The sequence below is a fragment of the Miscanthus floridulus genome, chromosome 9 (genome assembly GCF_019320115.1).
Source record: "Miscanthus floridulus cultivar M001 chromosome 9, ASM1932011v1, whole genome shotgun sequence".
Classification (NCBI taxonomy): Eukaryota; Viridiplantae; Streptophyta; class Magnoliopsida; order Poales; family Poaceae; genus Miscanthus; species Miscanthus floridulus.
The window spans coordinates 11,194,761-11,219,053 of record NC_089588.1 but is presented as its reverse complement, the minus strand read 5'-3'; the positions used below and the strand labels follow the sequence as shown (position 1 = coordinate 11,219,053).

At 44.6% G+C, this 24,293-nt stretch overlaps 2 protein-coding genes and 1 non-coding gene across 6 annotated transcripts; 2 read left to right on the top strand and 1 right to left on the bottom strand.

The window, feature by feature from the left end:
- Positions 1 to 8,227: 8,227 nt before the first annotated feature.
- LOC136483413 (ubiquitin-activating enzyme E1 1-like) lies at positions 8,228 to 14,920 on the top strand. The gene is made up of 7 exons (XM_066480476.1): positions 8,228 to 8,319; positions 8,394 to 8,776; positions 9,793 to 10,010; positions 10,839 to 11,633; positions 12,456 to 13,324; positions 13,502 to 13,934; positions 14,093 to 14,920. Exons 2-7 carry the CDS (start codon positions 8,524 to 8,526, stop codon positions 14,687 to 14,689), a joined length of 3,165 nt encoding a protein of 1,054 aa, XP_066336573.1. The 5' UTR covers positions 8,228 to 8,319; positions 8,394 to 8,523; the 3' UTR covers positions 14,690 to 14,920.
- Positions 14,921 to 15,802: 882 nt separating this feature from the next.
- On the bottom strand, positions 15,803 to 15,874 carry TRNAP-CGG (transfer RNA proline (anticodon CGG)). The gene has a single exon. It is a non-coding gene; the product is annotated as a tRNA-Pro (tRNA).
- Positions 15,875 to 18,744: 2,870 nt separating this feature from the next.
- On the top strand, positions 18,745 to 23,021 carry LOC136481347 (protein MALE DISCOVERER 2-like). 4 transcript variants are annotated; one of them, XM_066478702.1, is made up of 10 exons: positions 18,803 to 18,875; positions 18,980 to 19,049; positions 19,255 to 19,445; positions 19,533 to 19,684; positions 19,786 to 19,888; positions 20,960 to 21,076; positions 21,199 to 21,449; positions 21,606 to 21,796; positions 21,900 to 22,032; positions 22,251 to 23,021. In XM_066478702.1, exons 4-10 carry the CDS (start codon positions 19,582 to 19,584, stop codon positions 22,838 to 22,840), a joined length of 1,488 nt encoding a protein of 495 aa, XP_066334799.1. In that variant the 5' UTR covers positions 18,803 to 18,875; positions 18,980 to 19,049; positions 19,255 to 19,445; positions 19,533 to 19,581; the 3' UTR covers positions 22,841 to 23,021. The 4 variants fall into 4 exon arrangements, with proteins under 4 accessions (XP_066334798.1, XP_066334801.1, XP_066334799.1 ...); XM_066478703.1 differs by having other exon boundaries at positions 18,834 to 18,851; XM_066478701.1 differs by having other exon boundaries at positions 18,745 to 19,049.
- The last annotated feature ends 1,272 nt before the right edge of the window (positions 23,022 to 24,293 follow it).

Genomic DNA, 24,293 nt, shown 5'->3' with positions numbered 1-24,293 from the left:
GAGCAACATATGCCATGAAGGTGAAAATGGCTTGGAGATGTTGCAAAGCTCACACATGTGATGATGAAGGAGCTCATTGCATATGAGACATGACATTGAGTCATGTGATCAAGGTGGAGAAGATCAAGATAAGACTTGGCTTGATGGACCGGTTGCAAGCATGAAGGGCAAGTCGGAGGCTTTGGAGCGATGGACCGTGTGGCGGTGAAGCTTGAGTAAGACTTGGCGCCGATGGACGAAGACAACTGTGAAAAGCAAGTGAAGTCAAGATCGATGAACCAATATGATCACGTGATAATATGAAGTGGATCATATCATTGTAGATCATGTTGGTGCATGTATTGCATCGACATTGGAGGAGATGGAATGGAATACGCAAAGCAAAGGTATAACCTAGGGCATTTCATTTCACTGGTCATAGGTGTGTAGAGAAGTTGATGACTGGGTTTAGGATAGATGGCCGTACTATCAAGAGGGGCAAACTTATTTGCATATCGGTCATCTAATGCCACTCGAGTGATCTAACTTTGCATCGTCGCTAGGATCGAGTGGTGTGGCAAGTTGAGTGGCTAATCCTTTGAAAAATGATTGTGAAAATGCTAACACACATACACATGGTGGTGTACACTTGGTGGTGTTGGCACATTTATAAAGGAGATGAAGTTGGAGTTGATGTGGATCAACTCGGCGAAGGAACGGAGGTGAGAAGGGTTTGAAACTCCATCGGCGGAGTGTCCGGGTGTCCGCCCGTAGAGTGCGAACAGTCCGACGGTGCCACCGGTGCCCTATTCTGAAAAGATAGGGTCTCACAGAGTGGACCGGACACTAGTCACGTAGTGACCGGATGCTGGGTTCCAGCGTTCGGTCAGAAGTGGCAGTCAGCGTGCTAGCGTCGATCATCGACCGGACGCTGGCGATGGAAGTGACCGGACGCTGACAGGGTGCATCCGGTTAGGGTGACGTGTGGTGACGCAGGCAGAGCAGAGAAGCTAGAAGTGATCGAACGCTGGCGCTGTGTCCGATCGCGACCGATCGGACACGTCCGGTCATGTCTGGTACCTTACTGGAAATGACCGGACACTGGCGTTGCTGCGTTCGGTCAGTTCAAGCTGCTGCATCCGGTCAACAGATGACCATTGGAATCGGGTGAACAGCGTTTGAAGAAGGGGACATGTGGCGTGCATCGCACGATTGGACGCTGTGGTCCAGCGTCCGGTCGATCGGACCGGAGCGTCCGGTCGTCCTGACTTTTGCCCAGTGAAGGGGTAACGGCTCTATTTGTTTGTGGGATTATAAATAGAAGCCATGGTCGGCCTTGGGCCGGAAGCTGAGCACACTAGAGCCTTGGTGGCTTGTGTAGTAGTGCTTGGGAGCACTCCATCTCACATATACTTGATAGTGATCATTCGATTGTGTGAGAGAGCGATTCTAGTGCGATTGCATCATGAGGTTGCATCGAGTGGCACTAGGTGATCGAGTTGCAAGCTGGTGGTGCTTGTTACTCTTGGAGGTTGCCACCTCCTAGACGGCTTGGTGGTGGTCTCCGTCGAAGCCCGCAAGAAGCTTGTGCGATGCTCCGGAGAAGAGCTTTGTGAGGGGCATTGTGCTTGCCCCGCGGGAGCCACGAAGAGCAACTCTAGTTGAGCGTGTCATTGAGCTACCCTCACTATCGGGGTAGGTTCTTGCGGTGCCCGACGTGCGGGCTTGGCGGGTGATGCCAATTAGCCGTCGAACCACCAAGTGAGCGGTCGACACAACGGGGACGTAGCGTGTTGGCAAGCACATGAACCTCGGGAGAAAAATCATCGTGTCAACTTTGTTCTTCTCGTTGATTTGTATCCTCATTACACAAGCTTGTAATTACTTTCATATATATTGTACTTGTGTAGTTGCTCTTGTAATTAGTTAGCTCGTGTAGCTAACTAGTTACCTTCTTGCTTGTGTAGCATAGAAGTAGCTCCCTTGCGTGGCTAATTAGGTTTGTGTAACCTTGTTAGTCACTTTGCTTAGTGAAAATAGCTAAGTATTTGTGCTCTCTAATTTAATATTGGTTGCCTTGTTATTGAGCATTGCTAGTGAGCTTAGTTGGCTTTGTGCTTTTGCTTACTAGCATGTGTAGGAGCTCCCTTGTTGCTTAAAGTACTAGTGGCGTAGGTTTGTGTGACCTTGCTCCTAGAAGTGGTTAGGTGAGCTCTAGCTAGGCTGGCACCTTTGTTGCTTAATTAGTATCTTTAGAAGGTGCTAGAGAACATAGATAGAGGGGTATAGTCTTGGCTAGACCGATAGTTCTAATTCTGCACTTATTTCGGTTAGCCGACACGATTAATTTTAGAAAGGACTATTCACCCCCTCTCTAGTCCGCCATCTCGACCCTATATTAGTGCATTCTCTTGGATGCTTAGTGTCTAATAGAAGACAAGCATTCTTGAGAATGTATTATTTCAGACGGTTCTGCCACATCCAAATCCCACCACGTCACCTCTATATGGTTGTGCCAACATGGATGAGGTCAAGTAAAACTTGCAGAAAGAACCCCCGCCCTTCCCTATCTCCTCCATGTCCACTACCTCCTCTATCTCCTGTCGGTCCCATGACCGCCTCGTGGCTGTGCCTGTGTGCTCGCCTAAACCGCCCACCGGCCTTGCGGCTACCCCTATGCTCCGGAGTCACACACTCAACGACCATGGAACAGACAAAGAGAGGTGGACTGCAAGAGAGAAGGAGGATTGCAAGGGGAGAGAGAGATGGTGCGAGAGAGGGGGTTTTTTTAACTTTAATCGGCGCAGCCACGTAGGCAACCGTTGGTGATGTGGCGGGTTTTGGACCCTTAGTCAAGTGCAACAGTAGATTGAGGACCTAGATGGTCACTTTTTTAGTTCAAGGATTCAAGTGAGAATCAGCAGTAGATTGATGACTCATCTAGTCACTTTTTTAGTTCAAGGATCCAACTGAGAATCCATGAAAAGTTTAAGAACTCAGGGTGCATTTTACTCTTTTTATATATAGTAGTTTCTTTACGAAAAAGAATTTAATGACCATGCACTACTACAGAAACTATTTTTAGAGATGCTGCCCTCTTTGGGTAGAGGCGGCTCTATCAAAGTTCGCCTTTAAAATTGGTTTCTGAGCCAGCACGTCTCTATAAATCGGTTTTTAGAAATGCCCGCCATTTTTAGAGGTGGCTGAGAATTACAATCATCTCTAGAAATGGATTTCTAGAGGAGGTTGGCAATTTGGTATGGTTTACAAGTTCCGAAAAAAAAAATTCTAGAGATGGCTAGGTTTTGACCCATCTCTAGAGATCGATCTCTCGAGGCGGTTGGGTTTTGGTGGTCTCTAGAGATCGATCTCTAGATGCTGCTGGATACCCGCCTCTAAAAATCGAGATAGGCAGGTATAGGTGGGGCCAAATAGCCACCTCTACACTGAATGTTTTTTAGCTAGTAGTGGCATGCATGCATCACTAAAAGGAGTCGATCAGCTACGGCAAGCATCCATGTAGCCATCTTACAAATTCACATGCCTATATGTACATTTAGTTGATGCTCAACTATACACGTGAGACAAATCCTGCGACCAAGTACCAACTATGCACATGATGCCCTGCAGGTACATGTGTACTGATGTACACTTCTGCAAATAATCAACAACAGACTTGTTTGATCTTTTCTCTTGTTCCACGCCTCCCTTTCCCGCTTGATCCATCCTTGCAGAGATTAAGGATGAGAAGCAGATGGAGTGGGATTGACCAGGGATGAAAATAGCACATCTAGGTCATCGGTAGAGCTGGGCCTCGATTGGGGATCCATTGGGCAGAAGAGGATCAATTGGAGCCGGTCCTCTTTGCCTAGGATAATGGTGCAGAAGAGGATCAATGGGAGGACGATGGCGCACGCTCATAGATGGCTCTGGCGAGGAGGGCGACGGCGGCCAGGGGAGAAGCACACGAGATCCTACTATTGTGAGGAACGAAGCCGATGGAAAGTATGTGGGCACCCCAATATAAGATGGGTGGTTCATTGGGCTGTTGGAGCCTGAGACGAAACGATTTCTCAGGGAACGATTTATACCCTTCTTTTCTTTAATTGTCCTTCCACGTCAGCAAAACGCCTACGTGGCAAGACAATCAATGCTATAGAAACTACCATGGACACTGTGTGGGGACTGCCGGCTGGTTTTGGTTTTGGGTCCGCGACCTAGTTAGTTAACTGCTCCCAGTAATTCTTTTTTGTCCGTAAAATGTATGAATGGAGTACTCCTTGGTGTACCCATCTTTTCAACTCTGTCCAATTACATACTACGGTACTTCAGTTCCATTCAGTTATTACTAGGATAATATTATTATAGTATTAATAACTTGAGTGAGTGTACATACAGGAATCTATGAAAGCTACGAGAAGGTGATCCACTTCACTAGAGCTTCAGCGCAGTCCTCCGGCTCCACCAGCTTTTTAGCCTTTTCCTCCTCCTCCTCCTCAGCTTTTCAAACCTCCACCAGCGCAGTTTTTTTTTTCTCACCACATACAGGACGAAACCAACCAAACTTTATTTATTTTTTGTTAATTCCTCAATTCTCACCACATATTTGTTCAACTAGTTGTCAGTCATAGAGCAGTCTCTTTGCAAGTTCAGACTATCTGAATCGGAACCTGAAACTGATGGATGGAGCCAAGTTGGATAGGATCTGTGCAGAGTATAGGGTCGGCCAGGGCCGAGCCAGCAAAATTCAGGGCCCGGTACGAAACCCTAAAATAAGGCCTTTTTTCATGAAAAATAAGACTAATAATTATGACTCCTATATATATCGAGAATCTCGTGCCTATTTTCTTTTATAATCATCAATCTGTAACTCCTTCCTAAAACTGAGTCAAATCCTGATCTATTATTTGTTTTTTCTTAAGTAGATTGATATTTGCTTGAAGACATGTCTTAGTGTTGGAACATTAGACATAATCATACAAAGGATAATAGAATTTAAACTGAAGGGGAAGATTAAAATTACATATAGGGCGTTGTCGCTGGCTCCAGCGTCATGGTCCTACTATTGTACACATTATAGAAAAGTTAGCTGCATCTGCGTGGGCTTGATCCCAGAAAAGTTAACTGCATTGGGGTGACGACCTGAGGGGCCCCTGGAATTCTGGGCCCCGTTCCCATGCACAGCTCGCACGCCCATGGGCTCGGCCAAACTTTTTGTTCCAATCTAGGTGTAAGATACTTTTGAGTTGGATCTATATCTATCCAATAGCAATACAATAGTATACAAAATAATATTCATGATTAATTTTTACTACATGTGAAGCATTAAAAACCTTGCAGACGACCTCCAATCTGTGAACTATACGATCTGTCTTTTTATCTGTCTGTATGTCAAATTCAAGGCTCTTACAGACGACCTCCAATCTATGAGTCCTACGTGCCCTGAGCCGTTCTATAAGCCGAGGAATGTGGGTGTTCAAGACACCTGCTCCACGCAAGCTGAAGACCCACCGGAGACGGTCTTACGCCGCGCCAACGACCTGCTCGCCCGTGGCCATGACCGCTTCGGCATCTACAACCCTGTGCGCAATAACTGCTTAAACTTTGCCTGTCGCTGCAAGACAGGGCGCCAATATTTTTTTACGAATAGGGCCTTGTTTAGATGCCATCCAAATTCCAAGTTTTTTCACTCTCTCTCCATCACATCAATTTTTAGCCGCTTGCATGGAGTATTAAATGTAGGTAAAAAAAATAACTAATTGCACAGTTTAGTTCGAAATCACGAGATGAATCTTTTGAGCCTAGTTGGTCCACGATTGGACAATATTTATCAAATAAGACGAAAGTGCTACTATTCATCGGTTTGAAATTTTTTCGCAATCTAAACGAGGCCTAGAGTTGCTTGCTGACCCCTCGATTTCTCCGCAAGACTAACGCCCCCACAGGGCATGTACAATCCTTTAGTCATACGACTCTGACATGTCATATATTCCACCTACTCCCTCTATATAGAAAAAAAATGACGTTTGGAACAACATTTAGCATATCAAGGAGTGATTAATTAGGGTAGAGTTTTCCTTGTTTGCCCCTATTAAATACTGCTTTGCGTGCGTTCCATACGAGAAAGTCTCCTAGATCAACCGGTTAGCGTATCGAGGTGTGAGGCTGGTGAGCCGAGTTCGATTCCCGGCGCCCACAGTTTTGCTTCATTTTGCATGGCACTTCCTTTGCCATCACCATGGAGTCCGGCGCCAACTCCTTCGACGTCGAGTCCGTCGGTGCTGGATCCATGGCGAGTCGAGCGGCGAGCGCGAGCGGCGGCGAGCGCGAGCGGCGGCGAGCTGGATCCATGGCGAGCGAGCGAGGCGAGCTGCGACGATGGCTTAATAAAACGCGAGTGGAGAGCAGCGAGGGCGATAGGCGAGCGGCCATGACGCGGATGGGAATCGAGGAGAATTGGCTGCGGCGTGGACCGGTCCTGTCATCAATGCGCGGTGCATGCATCGAAGGGGCAGGGGCATTAGCGTCCAAATTAGTGTCATTGGGGCCAGAACGTCGTTCTTTACAATCTTGCGTACAGGGCCAGGACGTCGTTTTTTTTGTTATACGGAGGGAGTATGTATATAAGCCTGTTCGCTTGCTCGTACACGATCGTGTTGTTGTTGTTGTTGTGTGTCATTTGTACATGTTTGTTTGTTCAGACCATAACAATGATAGGATACAGACCATGATCTACAGTATTTATGTAAAATTGAGTTAATCCTTTTCATTTACGGTCATGTGCGAAACTGAGTGTGTCTCATATTATTACGAGTTGATCCATGAGTTGATGTTTGTGTTACCATATTTCTTTTGAGTTTGCAACAAAATAGCATACAACAATCATATTTATATTTCACCATGGATGGATACATGTATGTATGCATTAAATAGTTTGTAGACAACCAGATATTAGACAGCCACCTGCGTACAAGGTGTCTGTTTTATTGCCTATCAGCCTGTTCGGCAGGGCGTAAATGATCGTGGATTATTTACTGCTTTTTTTTTCTTTCTAATTTAGTGGCTGAATTCAATTCAAAACCTCCAGAAGTACGAGGCTCTACACAAGCAATACTCCATGATAAATATGGCACGGCGTGCACAACTATCTTAATAAGTCATCAATACCAGAAGAAACCACGGTCCACTAGTGCAATAGTAAGACCAAGAAAAATAACAGAAAGAATGCTTCATCAATGTCATAGTCTACTAGAGGATAATAGAGCTACGAAGCGCATAACGCATAGCAGCGCTAACTAGTAGGGCATGATGGCTAGGTTACTACAATTTACGCACACAATGTGTATCAGTGTACAAGAAAAAAGAAAATTTAGCTGCATTTTTTTTTCAGAGAGCAGCACGAAGAATTGCGATTTCTAAGGTTTGTATTAGCAACTTCAGAACTGTTACTAGGGCACAACACAACATGAAATTGTTATTAAAACAGGTGGTGTTAACCAGGAGATTACCAAGCCGCCAAATCCGAAACTTGAGGATGCATCCATGGAGGAGGAGACAACGACGAAGTCGATGCAAAGCCGACAATGGAAGTTTGGATGTCAATGAAGCCACAGTGGTTATTGTCAACCAATCAATGGCACTACTCTCGCCGGTGAAGCCGCTGCAACGGAAGATTGCAGGGAAGAGTACACCTACCGTCTATGTGGAGAGGTTGCATGCGGTTTAACAGCCATACATCAAGTATTTACTAGTTTTTTTTAACTATAAGACAAAACCGTCTTCAAAACCTCTTCAAAACAAGACATGGAGTTGATTTGAACGGTTTTAAGAGTTTTAGGAATAAGATGTTGGTTTTGAAGTTCGAGGAGAAAAATAAGATTGGCCCGGGGAGGTAAAATAGATTTTTGCCAAAGCAAAATCAAAAGCTTTTGAGTAGTAAATAAAATTCAGTCCCTTTTACCCATAGTACGACTCAAGTTGAAGGCAAGTTTTGCGACCGTCATTTATGCAAACACCTGTAGAAAATTTGCCTAATGCATTCCATTGCACCTAGTTCGGTTTTCGTTACACCCAGTCATCGTACGGCTGGCCCACTTTGCAGCTTTTTTCTTTGACACCTCTCCGGGGAGGGCGGCGAACCAGATTCTCGTTTCGCCGCCAGCAAAGGAAAGCACCAGTTTGCAGACACTGCCAAGTGGGCCCATGTCCGCACCAATAGAACAAGTCCAGCGACACAATGCCCGCCATCTTTTACGACTTAGCCCTCCGTCTCTTCCTCTCTCTCGCACTCCTCCGTCCTCAAAACCCTAGGCCATCGAATCCAGCTCCCTCAAGTCCAAGGTGAGATCTCGAATCCGCCCGACGCCACCTCTCCCTCGCGCGCTCCCCGCCTCACCGTGGCCCCATCCGTGCAGGCACCGCCGCGACCCCCATCCTCCGCACGTCCTGGATCTGACGCGCCTCCCCCTGCCGCCGCCGCCCTCCGCCTCGTACCTCCTCGCGGCGGCCGCCGTGCTCGGGCTCCTCGGCGGCCTTCTACTCTATATGCTTCCCCGGAAGCGGGGGGTCGACGCCGGCGAGGTCCAGGACTTGCACCACAAGGTCCCCCGCGCCGCCGCCTCAGCCCAGGACAAGAACAAGGAGAAGGAGGAGGTCGCGGAGATGGTCGGCAGGGCGCCTGAGATCGATGAGGACCTCCACAGCCGCCAGCTCGCCGTCTACGGGCGCGAGACCATGAAGCGCCTCTTCGGCTCCAACGTCCTCGTCTCTGGACTCCAGGGACTGGGCGCTGAGATCGGTATGTCTGCTCATCATAAACTTCGAGCTTATGTATTACTGTACAGTAATAAACTGTGAGATAAAAGCCAATTGGTTTACCTTAATTGTGCGCTTTTAATTCCCTGGCTGATCTGCTCTCGCATAATCTGAACTATTGTTGTGTTACTACCTTTTGTAAATTGATGCTTGCCTTCCTTGTGTAAGAGTAAATTGACGCTTTCCTTCCTTGTGTAAGAGGAAGATGCTGCCACCAGCTGGTGTGCTGTAGGATTTCATATGTAGCCTCAATCAAGCCCTCAATTAGTCAATTTGCACCTCCCTTAGCTCATTTTCACCAGGCAGGATAGACTCCTCATTGATTTGTTTTCATGTTTGTATAAACACTTCAATATCATTTGAACTTGTACAACAGAAAGCTTATCTTAAACTCTTCAATTTTCCTACAAGCGCTCTTATGGATGCGTTAAATATTCAAAGCATCAAGTTGTACCGGTGCCTTTTGTGATTACACATGGATACTTGTTCTGAGACTAGCTGCAACCTTTATTCTTGTGAACTGAAACTGTTGCAATGCAGCGTTGCCCCTAAGTAACTTTCAGAATGTTGATCTCTACAAATCTTATTATGTCAAAGCTTTCTGCACCGCACATGCGCATTAAGCTTACCCTGTTTTGGTCCTCAGTACCAATTGCTATCCAGAATCGGCACTGGGTTGCTGGTCAGTTAGATTTCCTGTGTCATTTAAAGGATTAAACATAAACATGTTTTACCGGCAAATGGTAGCTAGCCTTGTTGCTTTCTAAAGTTGGATTTATGATGTAATGCTTTTAGTCACTGGTGCAACATATGAGCTTCAGATCTAAAAGCAAATCATGCTTGCCCTACTGTGTCAGTTCTTTTCATTGTATTGATGTTTAGCTTTCAGTATATCATATTTAACTTGTGAATTTTAAATTGCTTATGAGAATGCAGATTATATCTTTTGCTCTTTCTATTTGTATACACGATTTTCTTATGACCATTTAATTTCTGCAGCAAAAAACCTTGTCCTTGCGGGTGTCAAGTCTGTAACCTTGCATGATGATGGCAAAGTTGAGCTATGGGACTTGTCAAGCAACTTCTTCCTCTCAGAGAAGGATGTTGGGCAAAACCGTGCTCAAGCTTGTGTTCCAAAGCTACAAGAGCTTAACAATGCTGTCATCATCTCTACCATAACTGGTGATTTGACCAAGGAGCAGCTTTCTAACTTTCAGGTACATGAGCATGGAATGATCTGTGGTTTGCTTAGGTCTTTGTATTGTATAAAAATGTGTTTAGATTCTGTAAATTGACCAACAATCAGGTTAAATATATCAGTTCAGTGACAAGTCATGCAAATTCCTATTGACAATATATTGAAAGAGAAGGTTTTGTTCAAATATACATCCTAGAAAATTGTGCCATGTGAAACACGCCTTATAAAAATGGGCAGAGGGAGTACTCAAAAGGTTCTGTTAATGTGTCAACTTCTTAGTAGAAAAGCCAAGTACAAAGCCACCAAATGGTTTATCCGCATCTGTTGAGACACATTTTCAGCGTTAATGCATTTTTTCTTGCATATATTCTTCCAAGCTAGCATTGTGCGTAGAGGGTTTTATCTGTTTTTTCTAGGTTTAATGAAGTTTCAAAGCCACATTCCTGTTTCAAATGGTGGCAATTATTTTTTGCACCATACACGTATGGTATGTTTGGGTGAGCTCCAGTGGATCTGGGTGTCTCTAGCTCCATTTTTTCATAGAGATTGAGCTGGGGGATAGATTGGGGGTATTTGGGTGAGTCACCTGCTTCCTAATTTAGGTTAGCTAATGTTAAATGCTTAAACCACTTTATTTTAGCCTGCAAACTCCATAGCCTGAGAATTCTGGAGCTGGTGCTCTCCCAGATAGGGCTTCACTTGAAAATATTTTTCTTGTCAAGGGGTTTAGTTGATTTAATGTATTGAGCCTTTTTGAAATATTTTAATATGTGTTTCTTGATTAGATTGTAAAAAAGATTTGGTTGCCGCATATTCTCAAACTGATAACTTCCTGGTCAACTTACAGGCCGTGGTCTTTACTGATATCAGCATGGAAAAAGCAGTTGAGTTTGATGATTACTGTCATAGCCACCAGCCACCAATTGCTTTCATTAAGTCGGAAGTTCGTGGCCTTTTTGGCAGTGTTTTCTGTGATTTTGGTCCTGAGTTTACTGTTTTGGATGTCGATGGTGAGGAACCACATACAGGAATTGTGGCATCAATCAGCAATGACAACCCAGCTCTTGTTTCTTGTGTGGATGATGAGCGTCTGGAGTTCCAGGATGGTGATCTAGTTGTTTTCTCTGAAGTGCATGGAATGACCGAACTCAATGATGGAAAACCAAGAAAGATTAAGAATGCAAGGCCTTATTCTTTTACTCTAGAAGAAGACACCACCTCGTATGGCACTTACAATAGAGGCGGTATTGTCACACAGGTGAAGCCACCAAAGGTTCTTAAATTCAAAACTTTGAAGGAGGCAATCAAGGAGCCAGGAGAATTTCTCATGAGTGATTTCTCCAAGTTCGACCGCCCACCTCTTTTGCATTTGGCCTTCCAAGCTTTGGACAAGTTTAGGACTGAGTTGACACGGTTCCCTATTGCTGGGTCAGCTGATGATGCACAGAAGCTGATAGATCTTGCTATTAGTATTAATGAAACTCTTGGTGATAGCAAGCTTGAAGAAATTGACAAGAAGCTCCTGCAGCATTTCGCAAGTGGTTCCAGGGCTGTTTTGAATCCTATGGCTGCAATGTTTGGTGGTATTGTAGGTCAGGAGGTTGTTAAAGCATGCTCAGGGAAATTCCATCCACTTTACCAGGTATGACTGTTGCTTCTTTCTTTAATTATATATAATATGGTATTCTATATTGTTGGAAATAATCCTGTGTCTAGGTGCATGCTAGTGTCTAGGTTCATAGCATTTACTTTAGCTAAATTTCAGCATGGAGTAATAGGAAGTATGAAGGGCGGGCCTGGTGCAAGCGGTAGAGTCTTACCGCCTGTGACCGGAAGGTCCCGGGTTCGAGTCGTGGTCTCCTCGCATTGCACAGGCGAGGGTAAGGCTTGCCACTAACACCCTTCCCCAGACCCCGCACAGAGCGGGAGCTCTCTGCACTGGAGTAATAGGAAGTATAGGCTGATTAGTTGAGTGATTTCCTGCATTTATTAGGAGGCTATCACAGCCTGATTTGTAGCTCACATTGGCTATATTAGAAGAGGAGGAAACCAGAAAATGCTAAGTCATTCCAGCCACCGAACCACTTTTGTTCGTGTGTGTTCTTGTGTGATACTGTGTTACTGTGACCTGTTGGATGGTTTAGGCCTTACATATATTTCTATTTTCCCTTGTCACAAATAATTGATGTTTTAGACAAGATCTGATCAAACTTCTAAACTTTGACAGTCTATTAATTTATAAAATATATTTAATTTGGAACATAAAAGGTCATATGTGTGTAGGTTTTCCTTGAAAAGAACTTCCATAATATCCTAAGTTCATTAGAATATATCCTAATAGAAAATTGTAGCCAAATTTGCACCTTGGGGACATATATAAGTTAAAAAAGTTTGAGAATATTTGACTGGAGAGTTTATATTTGCAGGAAATTTGTAATATTAATGTACGGTCTTGATTTTACAGTTCTTCTACTTTGATTCTGTCGAATCTCTGCCAGTTGAACCGTTGGAGCCTAGTGATTTGAAGCCAGAGAACAGTAGATATGATGCACAAATTAGTGTCTTTGGGGCTAAGCTTCAAAAGAAACTGGAGCAATCAAAAATCTTCATGGTTGGTTCTGGGGCTCTTGGATGTGAATTCTTGAAGAACCTTGCGTTAATGGGTATTTCTTGCAGTCAAAATGGGAAGCTGACTGTGACAGATGACGATGTTATAGAGAAAAGCAATCTCAGTCGCCAGTTTCTCTTCCGTGACTGGAACATTGGACAGCCCAAGTCCACAGTTGCTGCAACTGCTGCTATGGCAATTAATCCTAAGCTTCATGTGGAGGCTCTTCAGAACAGAGCAAGTCCTGAGACTGAAAATGTGTTTAATGATGCCTTTTGGGAGAGTTTGGATGCTGTTGTTAATGCATTGGACAATGTCACTGCAAGAATGTACATTGACTCAAGATGTGTATATTTCCAGAAGCCACTTCTTGAATCAGGCACTCTGGGTGCCAAGTGCAACACACAGATGGTCATTCCTCACCTGACAGAAAACTATGGGGCATCCAGAGATCCACCAGAAAAGCAGGCACCTATGTGCACTGTGCATTCATTTCCTCACAATATTGATCACTGCCTAACGTGGGCTAGGTCTGAGTTTGAGGGTCTACTTGAGAAGACTCCCACTGAAGTAAATGCTTTCCTGTCGAACCCTAGTGGATATGCCACTGCAGCAAGAACTGCTGGTGATGCACAGGCTAGGGATCAACTTGAGCGAGTTATTGAATGCCTTGAGACAGACAAGTGTGAGACATTCCAAGATTGTATTACCTGGGCCCGGCTTAAGTAAGTTGTGCACCCCTCCTCTAGCCCTTGCACCATTGTTCCTTAATTGGCACAGTTGATCTTGGAGCTGCATCTGCATGCACCAGCTTAGTTTCACATTTATTTCACTGCACTCCTGTTGAACTAGTATAAGTCTAATGATTCTTGCTCCTCTGTTTTTTGTTGATGGTTTATTAGGTTTGAGGATTATTTCTCCAACCGTGTAAAGCAGCTGACATTCACTTTCCCTGAAGACGCAATGACTAGCTCTGGTGCTCCTTTCTGGTCTGCTCCTAAGCGGTTCCCGCGACCTCTGGAGTTCTCATCTTCCGACTCAAGTCACCTTAACTTCTTGTTGGCTGCTTCTATATTAAGGGCAGAGACATTTGGAATACCCATACCTGATTGGGCGAAAAACCCAACGAAACTGGCCGAAACTGTGGACAAGGTCATTGTTCCAGATTTCCAACCAAAACAGGGTGTTAAGATAGAGACAGATGAGAAGGCTACTAGCCTTTCCTCTGCGTCTGTTGATGATGCTGCCGTCATTGAAGAGCTTATTGCGAAGCTGGAAGCAATTTCTAAAATATTGCCACAAGGATTCCGTATGAATCCTATACAGTTTGAGAAGGTTAGTAGGTCCAGATAATCACTTCTAAAACCTTCTGTACCATAGCTTCTGTTAGATGCCTAATTTCTTGTAGCTGTAGCTTGCTGGGTATCCATGTCTCTAGGATGAGAACTATTATGCATCCAGAAATTCAATGCTGAGTATTTTATTGTTTGCAGGATGATGATACCAATTTCCATATGGACTTGATCGCTGGTTTTGCCAACATGCGGGCTAGGAATTACAGCATCCCTGAAGTTGACAAATTGAAGGCAAAGTTCATAGCAGGAAGAATCATCCCAGCCATCGCCACCTCAACTGCAATGGCCACCGGCCTTGTCTGCCTGGAGCTTTACAAAGTCCTCGCTGGTGGGCACAAGGTTGAAGACTACCGGAACACATTTGCGAACCTCGCAATCCCCCTCTTCTCCATGGCGGAGCCTGTGCCACCCAAGACCATCAAGCACCAAGACATGTCTTGGACCGTCTGGGACCGCTGGACCATAACTGGCAACATCACGCTGAGGGAGCTCCTGGAGTGGCTCAAGGAGAAGGGCTTGAACGCATACAGCATATCCTGTGGGACCTCGCTGCTCTACAACTCCATGTTCCCCAGGCACAAGGAGCGGCTGGACAAGAAGGTGGTGGATGTGGCCAGGGAGGTGGCCAAGGTGGAGGTGCCTCTGTACCGCTGCCATCTGGATGTTGTGGTGGCCTGTGAGGATGACGACGACAATGACGTCGACATCCCGCTTGTGTCCATTTACTTCCGGTAAAGAGGGGCTCTTTGCCCGTTTACATGATCCTGTGCGATATTTGTCAGAAGGATCGAGTGTATAAGTTGCATGTGCAACCGTGAACAAGATTGTGTTTAAGCACATACTGATGATTTCCCGAGCTACCATCTGAGTAGAGTTGGCTGGGACTTGTTGCTGAGATTTGGGTCACCGTTATGGAATTCTTGAGCATAACATCATGATAGTTAATGCATGGTACTGTCGTTGGTAGATGTTGTCGTTTTTAAGTACTTGATGAAAAATGCATGTGACAGCGTGATGCTATTCTGGTTGCGATTTCTGTGATGTAAGTTTGTTGTTTCCTGGCATAACGAATTTGTGTTGGTGGCATGTCGTGCTCACTTTAAAATTTGGGAACTACAGAAATATTAGGGCCTCAACGTTTGATGGTGTTGCATGAGGATGTGCTTGCATCGATCCACATGGGCTCGTGCACGACAACGTATGATTGTGATGGTTACGGGTTGGGGGAGGCAGCTCAGAGTGGCGTTTGTGCTGTTGTAGCACGTTTGGGTTGTCTAAATGCCTGCCATGGACAAGCACAAACTGGCCACGTCTAAGTGTCGTTTGATGCACATGCGCTTGTTTCTAAACAACTACCAACTTAGCCCTGTTTGGATCCTTATAGATAGTAGCTATCTGCTAATAATTATCTATTTAGGATCCAAACAGGTATAGATAGTGGACTAGATAATTGTTAGTTTGAGCTATAGATAACAACTATTCAACTTGCTGAACCAAATCAGATAATAACTATTAGCTAGATAACTATTATCAGATAGTGAATCCAAACATGGCCTTTGATAGGTTTGGCCAGATAACGGCATGAAATCATATGCGTGAGATGGGCAGGATAAACAGAGAGGAAAAAGAAAACCCAATAAGATGCCTATTGCATATATATATATGCACAGCAGCACAGACAGAAAAGGAGGACCTGAATGTAAACCAAAGAAGGTGCATATTGCATATATATGCAGAGAATCAGTGAAGCACAGACAAAAAAAAAGGAGGATCTGAATATAAAAATAAAAAAATATGAGGACCTGAATGTAAGCACAGACAAAAAAGAACATGAACGGCTAAAACTTGGGGGTGTTGCGAGAATCGAACTCGCGACCTCTCGCACCCGAAGCGAGAATCATACCACTAGACCAAACACCCAACCGATGGTGTTTGTGTCAGTGAAATTTTATTAAACATATAATTTAAATGGCAGCATTGCAATCAACGCAGGACAGGCCATACAGGAGATGACCCGGTTCGTCGGTTCGATGAACCAAACCTAAATTTGTAAGCCAATTTGCACTGATGGGCAAGGCTACAATTATATATACAACCTCTATGTTCTCTAACACATGATGTGAGATGAACAGCCTACCGTTTATGCATGATGACATACGCCATGAAATATGCAACACGAACCTTCCTCACAGCTCAATCCAATCTTTTGTTGAGAGAGAGTAATATCACCACATACAAAATCCCCACCACTGTTAGCCTAAATAGTCGTCAGTCCCATTTAAACATTGTGTAAACTTTACATGGTGGTAAGTTGTTTCTATTTAATCGGACTGTTAAACCCATTTAATTGGCCATTCAAACCTTTTAAATAAATAGATGATTAGCTAGTCTGAATAATGGCTAAATGGGATGTGACCGTTCATAGCATTTCAGAAAACAATAATTAACTATAGTTAGTTTAGAATATATGATCTTTACTAAGCTAATTAGTTCGTTTCTGAAATTAGCATCAACAAAACGAGTGTATATCTAGTAGAGAAAATCTAAAATAACGTGTGCTAGGATGGTCCGGCACTATTCTGTAATCCTGTAGACCTCCTAGGGCGGACCCGTTGGAAGCGCGTCGTTTGTATGAAACTATTCTACCTTAATTAAAATAATGCGCAAATCTTTTGCGTATTCGAGAAAAAACAAACAGTGGTGTTATCGTATCCATGCTAATTAGTTTGTGTTAGCAGAGATAAAACTGGCAAACTGAGGCGCTTTGTTTTTCCCATCATTTAATTTGCATGGAGAAGAACGCTGAAGCCGGAAATTTTCCATTATCTAAAAAATCATTTAATTTGCATGGAGAAGAGGATGGTAAAGATTTTTTTTGAGAAAAAAAGAGAGGATGGTAAAGATGAGGTCTTCAAGGAAATACCATACCACCAGGTCAATCCATGCCACCAATCTACTCCATAATTTTGTGAATTGACTTGCTCTGGTGCAGTACATCAATGGTCAAGCCATGAACTTGCCGAGGACACTGTCCAAAAGTGCAACGCAAGTGAAGGCACGGTCCAAAAATGTTCTAAAATTTAAGTGAAGATGGGAACACAGATTGTCTAACAATCACTTGTGTACTCTTTCCAATGTATAGACACATCAACTAATAGTGTAGAAAAGAAAAATCAAATGCACACATCAACTGAGTAAATTTAATAAGGAGCGACGTGAGGAGACGATTTCCTGCACCCATAACACACCCAAAAATTAAACTCAACTAAAGTCTAAGACGATAAATAAAAGACCATTCAGTCGATGCGAAAAACTATATGGCTCTTGATTCTAAGTAGCTTTCAAGCATAAGAATTTATTCCTTGCCTTGATCCGAGTGTTATAATAGAGTTCAAAATTGTAGCCAATGCATCTCCTGAAAAGAATTTGAAAGAAAAAGTTTTTGAGCTACCTTTATCAAACACCGCGTCGTTCCTTGTTATCCAAATTGCACAACAAAAGCAGTGCCCCAGTCAATAAAAGATAATTATGTTAACCAAACGTTGAATAGTTTTAGGTTTGATAAAAAAAATAACAAGTCTTGCTGCCATTCTAATATATGGTATTTTTATTGAGTCTGCTCAATCAATCATTTAAATTATTTGACACGGTCCATAGCTACGGTGACTGGTGACTCATGAAGACACGAGGTAGGTGGCATGCAAAATTAGCACGAAAGTGCAAAAACGGGTCCATGAAAAGGAACAAGACGACACCTAGACCTCTAATTGAAAAGGTCCATGCATACTCGGCCTGTACGTTGGTTGGTTTCTGGGCTGATAAGCCTGGCTGGTACTGGTTTGCTGTGAGAGAAAAACACTGTTGGCTGACTGATAAGCCCTGGCAAAAACCAACAAACGAACATGCTATGTTTGAGTCTCCGATACGTCTTAGATGCTCATATATCTTTAGTTATTTATTTTCTATTTCAGTGGTTGATGTCGTATTGACGTGTCTATCGACAAGAAGATACATATGTATTTTTTTTTTTTTTGTCAATCTAAGATATGTCGGCAAAGTCCTGTTTAGCAAAAATGAATATGTCCATAAATGTAGAACACGTCAAAGGTAGTAGTAGAAAACCGAAGTTGTGTGTAACATCCAGTCATCCACCAAGGGGGCGTTTGTGACCTTGGCTCCACGGCCGGGCTGCGTCCTCCGCATGCAACTCCCCATGTTTGCGAGCTAGGGCCCACCAACGAGCCGGGCTGTCGCCGTGCAATTTGCCTTCTCTCTCATGGCTCCCGAGAAACGAGGTGGAGGTTCGTTTCCTGGCGGCACGGCTCGCTCGAGCGCAGAAGCGGCTCGCTCGAGCGCTGGAGGCGCGCTCTAAGTTCACCGCATTCAATTTTACAAGCACAACAAACACGATCTCAATCGAACTCGGCTCTGTTGAGCCACGATGACAAACACGAGCACTTGCACCATTTGGACCGGACTAAGGGTGGCCAGGCCATGGCCAGCCGGCCAGGCCGGCGAGGTACACCCTCGCAAACGCGCCCCAAGCCTACTAGGCGTTGAATCCTAGATAGTCTTCGCATGTGTGTACCAAATTGTCGAAAGTACACTGTCTACGGTAGGTTCTTGGCTAGTCACGTTTGGTGGTCCAGTGCCAGTGGTGAGGTGACGATATAATTTAATAAGTAAAGGAGAAAAAACCCCAGAAGAAAAATAAATAAAAGGAAGTTTCCATGTGTTGGGCAACCAGTTAGCAAACGGCCCACCAGATGGCTACTGCATCTCGTTGCGTCTCTGGCTGCCCACAAACGCACGGGGACGGACAGACATCCTCCTCCAAAGTACATCCAGTCCACCAGATTCTACTGCCGGGATTGGGAAGCTAAGCTTTACAGACCAGGTACTCGAACAGAAGATCCTAGCTGTACGTTCCTTCTCGTTGGCTTCTCCAGTTCCTTTGTGCCGTTGTTCCCCAGCAAGACGTTAGCTGCTGCTTGCTCTGACCTGACTGAGAGTCGTCTCCTGAAGAGTGGAGGAATGGCCGGCCGGGTGGGGGCTATTGTGGAGCAGATCCTCTTTTGCTTCCGGTTTGGTTTCTGTGAGTCCTTCGTTCCTTCTGTCCCTGTTCTAGCTTTGGTTCTTCAGTTCTTTCAGTTCAAATAGATGGAGCACTAGCTTACGAATGTGGATTCTTTACTTCCACAGCTGCAAGTTCCAAGATCCTCTCCTACTTTTCTGTTTCCTTTCGCATGTTTCACATCTTCCATTCTGAAAACACTCCCTTTATGATGCCTTTCGTGCAGGAGAGGGGCCTCAAGCACAAGCAGATGGGGGATTATTCGATTATGGCATCTCGATTCGTTTCTTGCGGTGGTATGCAATCCAATCCGTGTGCGCCCCTCCCCCTCCCTCAGCGCAAAAGATGCGAGCTTTCCGACATCTAGCTAGCCAAGCTTGCTTGTACAGTCAGTCAGTTAATCACCAGGCTTCACAGGTAAACCGTCGAATCTATGGTGGTGGCGGTGGTGTCCCTCTTTTATTCTCTTCCCTTGTTCTTACTCTCTCTTCTAACATCCTGCAGTAGAGAGAGGAGGTTTGAGCTCTTTGCCTGGGCTTGGGGACACACAGAAATGGTGGAGATGCGCAGCATCAGGGCTGCTGCCTACTTCTTGCTCTTGTCCTTGCTCGTGTCTCAGAGGCAGCTTGGGTCTTGTGCTTCCATCAACGAACAAGGTGGGTGGGCGCAAAGAATTTTTTGGTGGGGCAATATTAAAATAGATGACAGACTATGCATGGATTCGTGCCTAAACAAATTCTACTGGTGCTTTTTTCAGGGAGACCTCTTTTGAGATTTGGAGAGAGCGTAGCAGATGATCCTATTAGATCTTCGTTGAATCGGGGAGTGAGTTGCGCAGATGATGGCAAGGTGGTGGCGTTGTAAGTGCTGTTCTCGTTCAATCTTCAGTTTTCCTTCTGCTAATATCAGTCCTTAGTAGATTCAGAGTTCAGGGTAAAGTGTCCCTTAGTTTTTTTTTTAGAATTACACAGTACAACGCAGACGCCCACAACACGCACGCACACTCACCCCTATGAACACACGTATAAACCCTACACCCCTATGAGCACCTTCGAAGGATTGAGCCGGTAGATCTCGAGATTCACAAAGTCACCACGGGCGTCTCGCTATCGACGGGGACGTCGCCTACCATTAAAAGCATATCGCCGTTAAATCCTAGAATAAATCCAAAAAATACGAGCACCCGTGCCAAGTCGAGGACTTGAACCCGGATGGGCAGGTTCCACCACAAGAAACCCAACCAACTGATCTATGGTCCCTTAGTTGCAAGAATGTATTGTAAGGGACCATTTGGAATGCAAGAATTTCAAAGGAATCGTATAGGAATTTTACAGGAATCGGTTCAATTTCATAGGTAAAACGCAGGAACAGGGAAAATTTCGTGTGTTCTAAACATGGCCTAAGTAGCATGTAGCCAAGCATGTGTAGTTATCCCTTACTTAAACCACTATTGGAACAGGTCCTTGTCTCATTTTGCTATCGCCCACTGTCGTAAGTTTTAGTTTCCACCAGCAGGTATTAGTCAAATCAAACAATTCTAAAGCAAGCTATGCTTGTCAAATGACAGTTTTGACTTATGAACATTTCTTGATGCCCTTTTCCCCCTTTCAAACGTGAAAATTTGTGTATGTTTACTTGTTGGGATTCAGGCACAAAAGGTAATATTTAAAATAAGAAACAGTGGCAACAAAATTTTAAATATTTTCTTCGCCGTTAACTTTTGTGGACCTAGTAGATTATAAATGGACAAATTCTCGTCGTATTTATGGACCGAAACCTGCAGAGAAGGGTAACATGCAAAATCTGAACTGCTAAGTCAAACTGCCATCAGAAAGTTCATAAAAAAATATGTTTGTCAGAAAAAAACAATTCTTTCAGATCTATGAAAATAGTGCCATACAAAAATTAACATCACATGATGATCTCTGCAGATTACCCAAGGGTTACAAGTTATCTGGTGAATTGCCATCTGACTTGCACAAACATACAGAGATTTCAGAGGGCCTATCTTATGAAGCGCTGCAATCATGCAGGAAAACCTTAACAAAGTCAGTCTCTTGTTTCTTTCTTTTACTACATGTAGTTTCCTAACCGTACATAACAACTTCACCACAAAGTCCATTTCTTAGCCTATGTTGAATTATCCATCCATGACGCTAATGGTAAACAGCGCAATCAGGGGTGTTGTCCAGAGACGACTCCAAAGCCCAGAAGCAAAGGCACATCATGTTGATCCTTCATCTCCATCCAAGTCTTTACCTCGCTGGGCAATCTACATAATAGCCATCGGTGGAGCACTTGTCGTTGTGGCTGTAGCTGCTGTCATTGCGTATCTACTCTTTTCTCGTCGAAAGAAGGATACCACTGTCATGCCATGGTCTACTGGACTCAGTGGACCACTCAGTAAAGCCTTCGTGGCAGGTCAGTCTCTCACCATCAGGAGCTTATGGGTTAACCAAATGGGCACATTTCATCAGACTAGCATACATATAATTTCATCAGGTTGCTTGCATATAAATTGGCTTTATTTGCAGCATGGCAATTACTTATGTGATGTTGTACATACTGTGTGTTCAGGTGTTCCTTCTCTTGGAAGGGCAGAGCTACAGGCAGCCTGTGAGGACTTCATCAACGTGATCGGCTCCTCGCCCGACTGCACGCTGTACAAGGGAACTCTATCAAGCGGAGTCGAAATAGCAGTAGTCTCCACTTCAGTTAACTCTGCCGAAGATTGGACCGACAGGTCTGAGGAGCAATTCAAGAACAAGGTTATTACGCAATGTGCAAAGCTATGGTCAAGTCAACTAGTTTTTTTCACTGTTGTAGTGTTGTGTGTCTTATCTTACTGAACATTAACCGCTCCTGTTTCAGATATCTGTGCTGTCAAGAGTGAACCATAAGAACCTGATGAACTTGCTTGGTTACTGCACATGCGACGAGCCGTTAACAAGAATGATGGTCTTCGAGTACGCTCCGTGCGGTTCCCTCTTCGAGCATCTGCATAGTGAGTGCCCTCCCCACCTCTGCATCTCGATGCCTAGAGAAATACAGTAACGTTCTTGCCTTTTGCTGATAATGAAAGACAGCAATGGTGCTAACTGTTTTTTCTGAATCCCATTCAACTGTTAGGTGTGCTTTGATTGATATCTGAAAAACAGATGCCTGTTGGCTGCAATGATTGATTGCTAGCTAGCTAACAGAATAATTCCTCCTGCTGTGCAGTTAGAGAAGCTGAAGATTTGGACTGGCCTGCACGGCTGCGCATCATCATGGGAGTAGCATACTGCCTGGAGCACATGATCCAGCTCGACCCTCCAGTGACGCCACCGACCCTGAGCTCCTCGTCCATCTACCTCACAGAGGACTACGCGGCCAAGATCTACGACGCCGAGTTCTGGAAGGAGGACGGCAAGGATGCACAGATGATCTCTGACAAGCAGCAGGATGACATCGTGTACAGGTTCGGCATCCTGCTGCTGGAGGTGATCTCCGGCCGGCTGCCATTCTCCGAGGACCACGGCCTGCTCGTCCTCTGGGCGTCCAGCTACCTGGACGGCAAGAGGCCGCTGTGCGGGATGGTTGACCCGACGGTGAGGTCGGCCGTGCCCGACAAAGATTTAGAGGCGCTACGTGACGTCGTGGGGCTGTGCGTGCGCTCGGACGACAGGGAGAAGAGACCGGCCATGGGCGAGGTTGCGAGAGCGTTGAGAGGCGTCACCGGGCTGTCGCCGGAGCAGGCGACGCCGAGGGATAACCCGCTGTGGTGGGCCGAGCTGGAGATTGCCTCGGCGGTGGAGTCGGAGTCTGAGTGAAGTTCAGAGCCAAACGTGAACTGAATTTTCCTGGATTCTGTTTTTGTCCCCATTTTCTTCTGTAGTGTGTCTATTTTTTATAGCAAGAGATGTCACTGTAATTATAGTACGTACAAATATCAATATCTTTTGAATGGGTGCGTTGTGCTCATGGGGAAAATATTCATTGCAAAACACATCTTGGATAGAATTGTGAAAACTCTCGAGGAAAATACTAAGTAGTTTTCAACAGATTAAAAACGATGCACATCCATAGTGTATCTATCGATTAGATTGTCACAGAATTTGAGACTCAACTTAATCTAATAAAGTTCATACAAAACAATAGATTTCAGATTAATATATATACATTGGAACGAGAAAATGATGATTTTGCCATTATAAAAGGTGGGCTTCGCTCTTTTGCCATCCCGCAAAAGGGGTTCGTCCGTTTACCATTATCAAACGAGCCACGCCCGTTAGAATGCCCTGCGATGGATTTATTGCCAAATTTAATAATTTTTTTGCCGCGACATCTTATTCTTTCCAGTTTTGCCCCTGGCTGAACACCTTTGTTCCTTTTTCATTCACGGAGAGCACGGACGGGAGAGAGAGACGAGACAGATCATGCACTACAGTCCTCTCCCTTGGTAAATAGTCATAACATCACATGTGTTATCCTGCAATGTTAGGATAAATTGTGCCAATATCCATACAGGGCCGATTTTGATCATGCACCACAGTCCTCTCCCCTGGTAAATAGTCATCAATATTAATGGCTACCCCTATTGTATCAATTTCCTCAGTCCTCTCCCAAGTATCATCGTTCTGTTGACCGCAACCTTTCGTGATTGCCTTCCTTGCCTTATCAGCCTCCTCATCCTCGGCCATAAACCCTAACAATTCATGCATCACCTCATCATCAACGATCTATATTCTTCCCTTTTCATCTCGACTTTCCTCGATGCGTAGTGTATCCCAATCAACAAGAGGTGTCAGCAGTTGCTGTGCAGGAGGTTCTACCACTGCTAAGCTAAGATCAGGCTCCCCATCGAGCCTAGTACAAAAAAAAGGTGGCACAGTTAAATTACCACCACATCTACACTAATCGAGACTAATCTACACGCTTGGACACACTTAGATTACCACCACAGCAAAAAAATGTACCCTTGGATGAGATCTGGCCAGTTCTTGTCCATCCAGTGTTGAATGATTAGGCAATTTATAGATCAAATAGCATAAATACTGGTGTAAGCATAGCTTGTACACCAGTCAGATTAAATAGCATAAATACTGGTTAAGCATAGCTCGTGCACCAGTCAGATTTAAATAGCATAAATACTGGTGTAAGTATAGCTTGTACACCAGAGACATTGGATCACGAGGTGTATACCTTTCGACCGCAAAGAGAGACGACATCGCTGGTGATGGAGATGCAGATGGTGACGCCGGTGGTGGTGGTGACGACAGGTCG

Bases quoted from the DNA above. Each gene is read 5' to 3' on its own strand.
- LOC136481347 (XM_066478701.1), top strand. From the start codon at position 19,582: ATGGTGGAGATGCGCAGCATCAGGGCTGCTGCCTACTTCTTGCTCTTG. The intron at 21,077-21,198 runs GTCAGTCTCTTG...AATGGTAAACAG, and splicing joins TGCAGGAAAACCTTAACAAA to CGCAATCAGGGGTGTTGTCC. The intron at 21,797-21,899 runs GTTATTACGCAA...CTCCTGTTTCAG, and splicing joins AGGAGCAATTCAAGAACAAG to ATATCTGTGCTGTCAAGAGT.
- LOC136483413 (XM_066480476.1), top strand. From the start codon at position 8,524: ATGCTTCCCCGGAAGCGGGGGGTCGACGCCGGCGAGGTCCAGGACTTG. The intron at 8,777-9,792 runs GTATGTCTGCTC...TAATTTCTGCAG, and splicing joins GGGACTGGGCGCTGAGATCG to CAAAAAACCTTGTCCTTGCG. The intron at 13,325-13,501 runs GTAAGTTGTGCA...ATGGTTTATTAG, and splicing joins ATTACCTGGGCCCGGCTTAA to GTTTGAGGATTATTTCTCCA.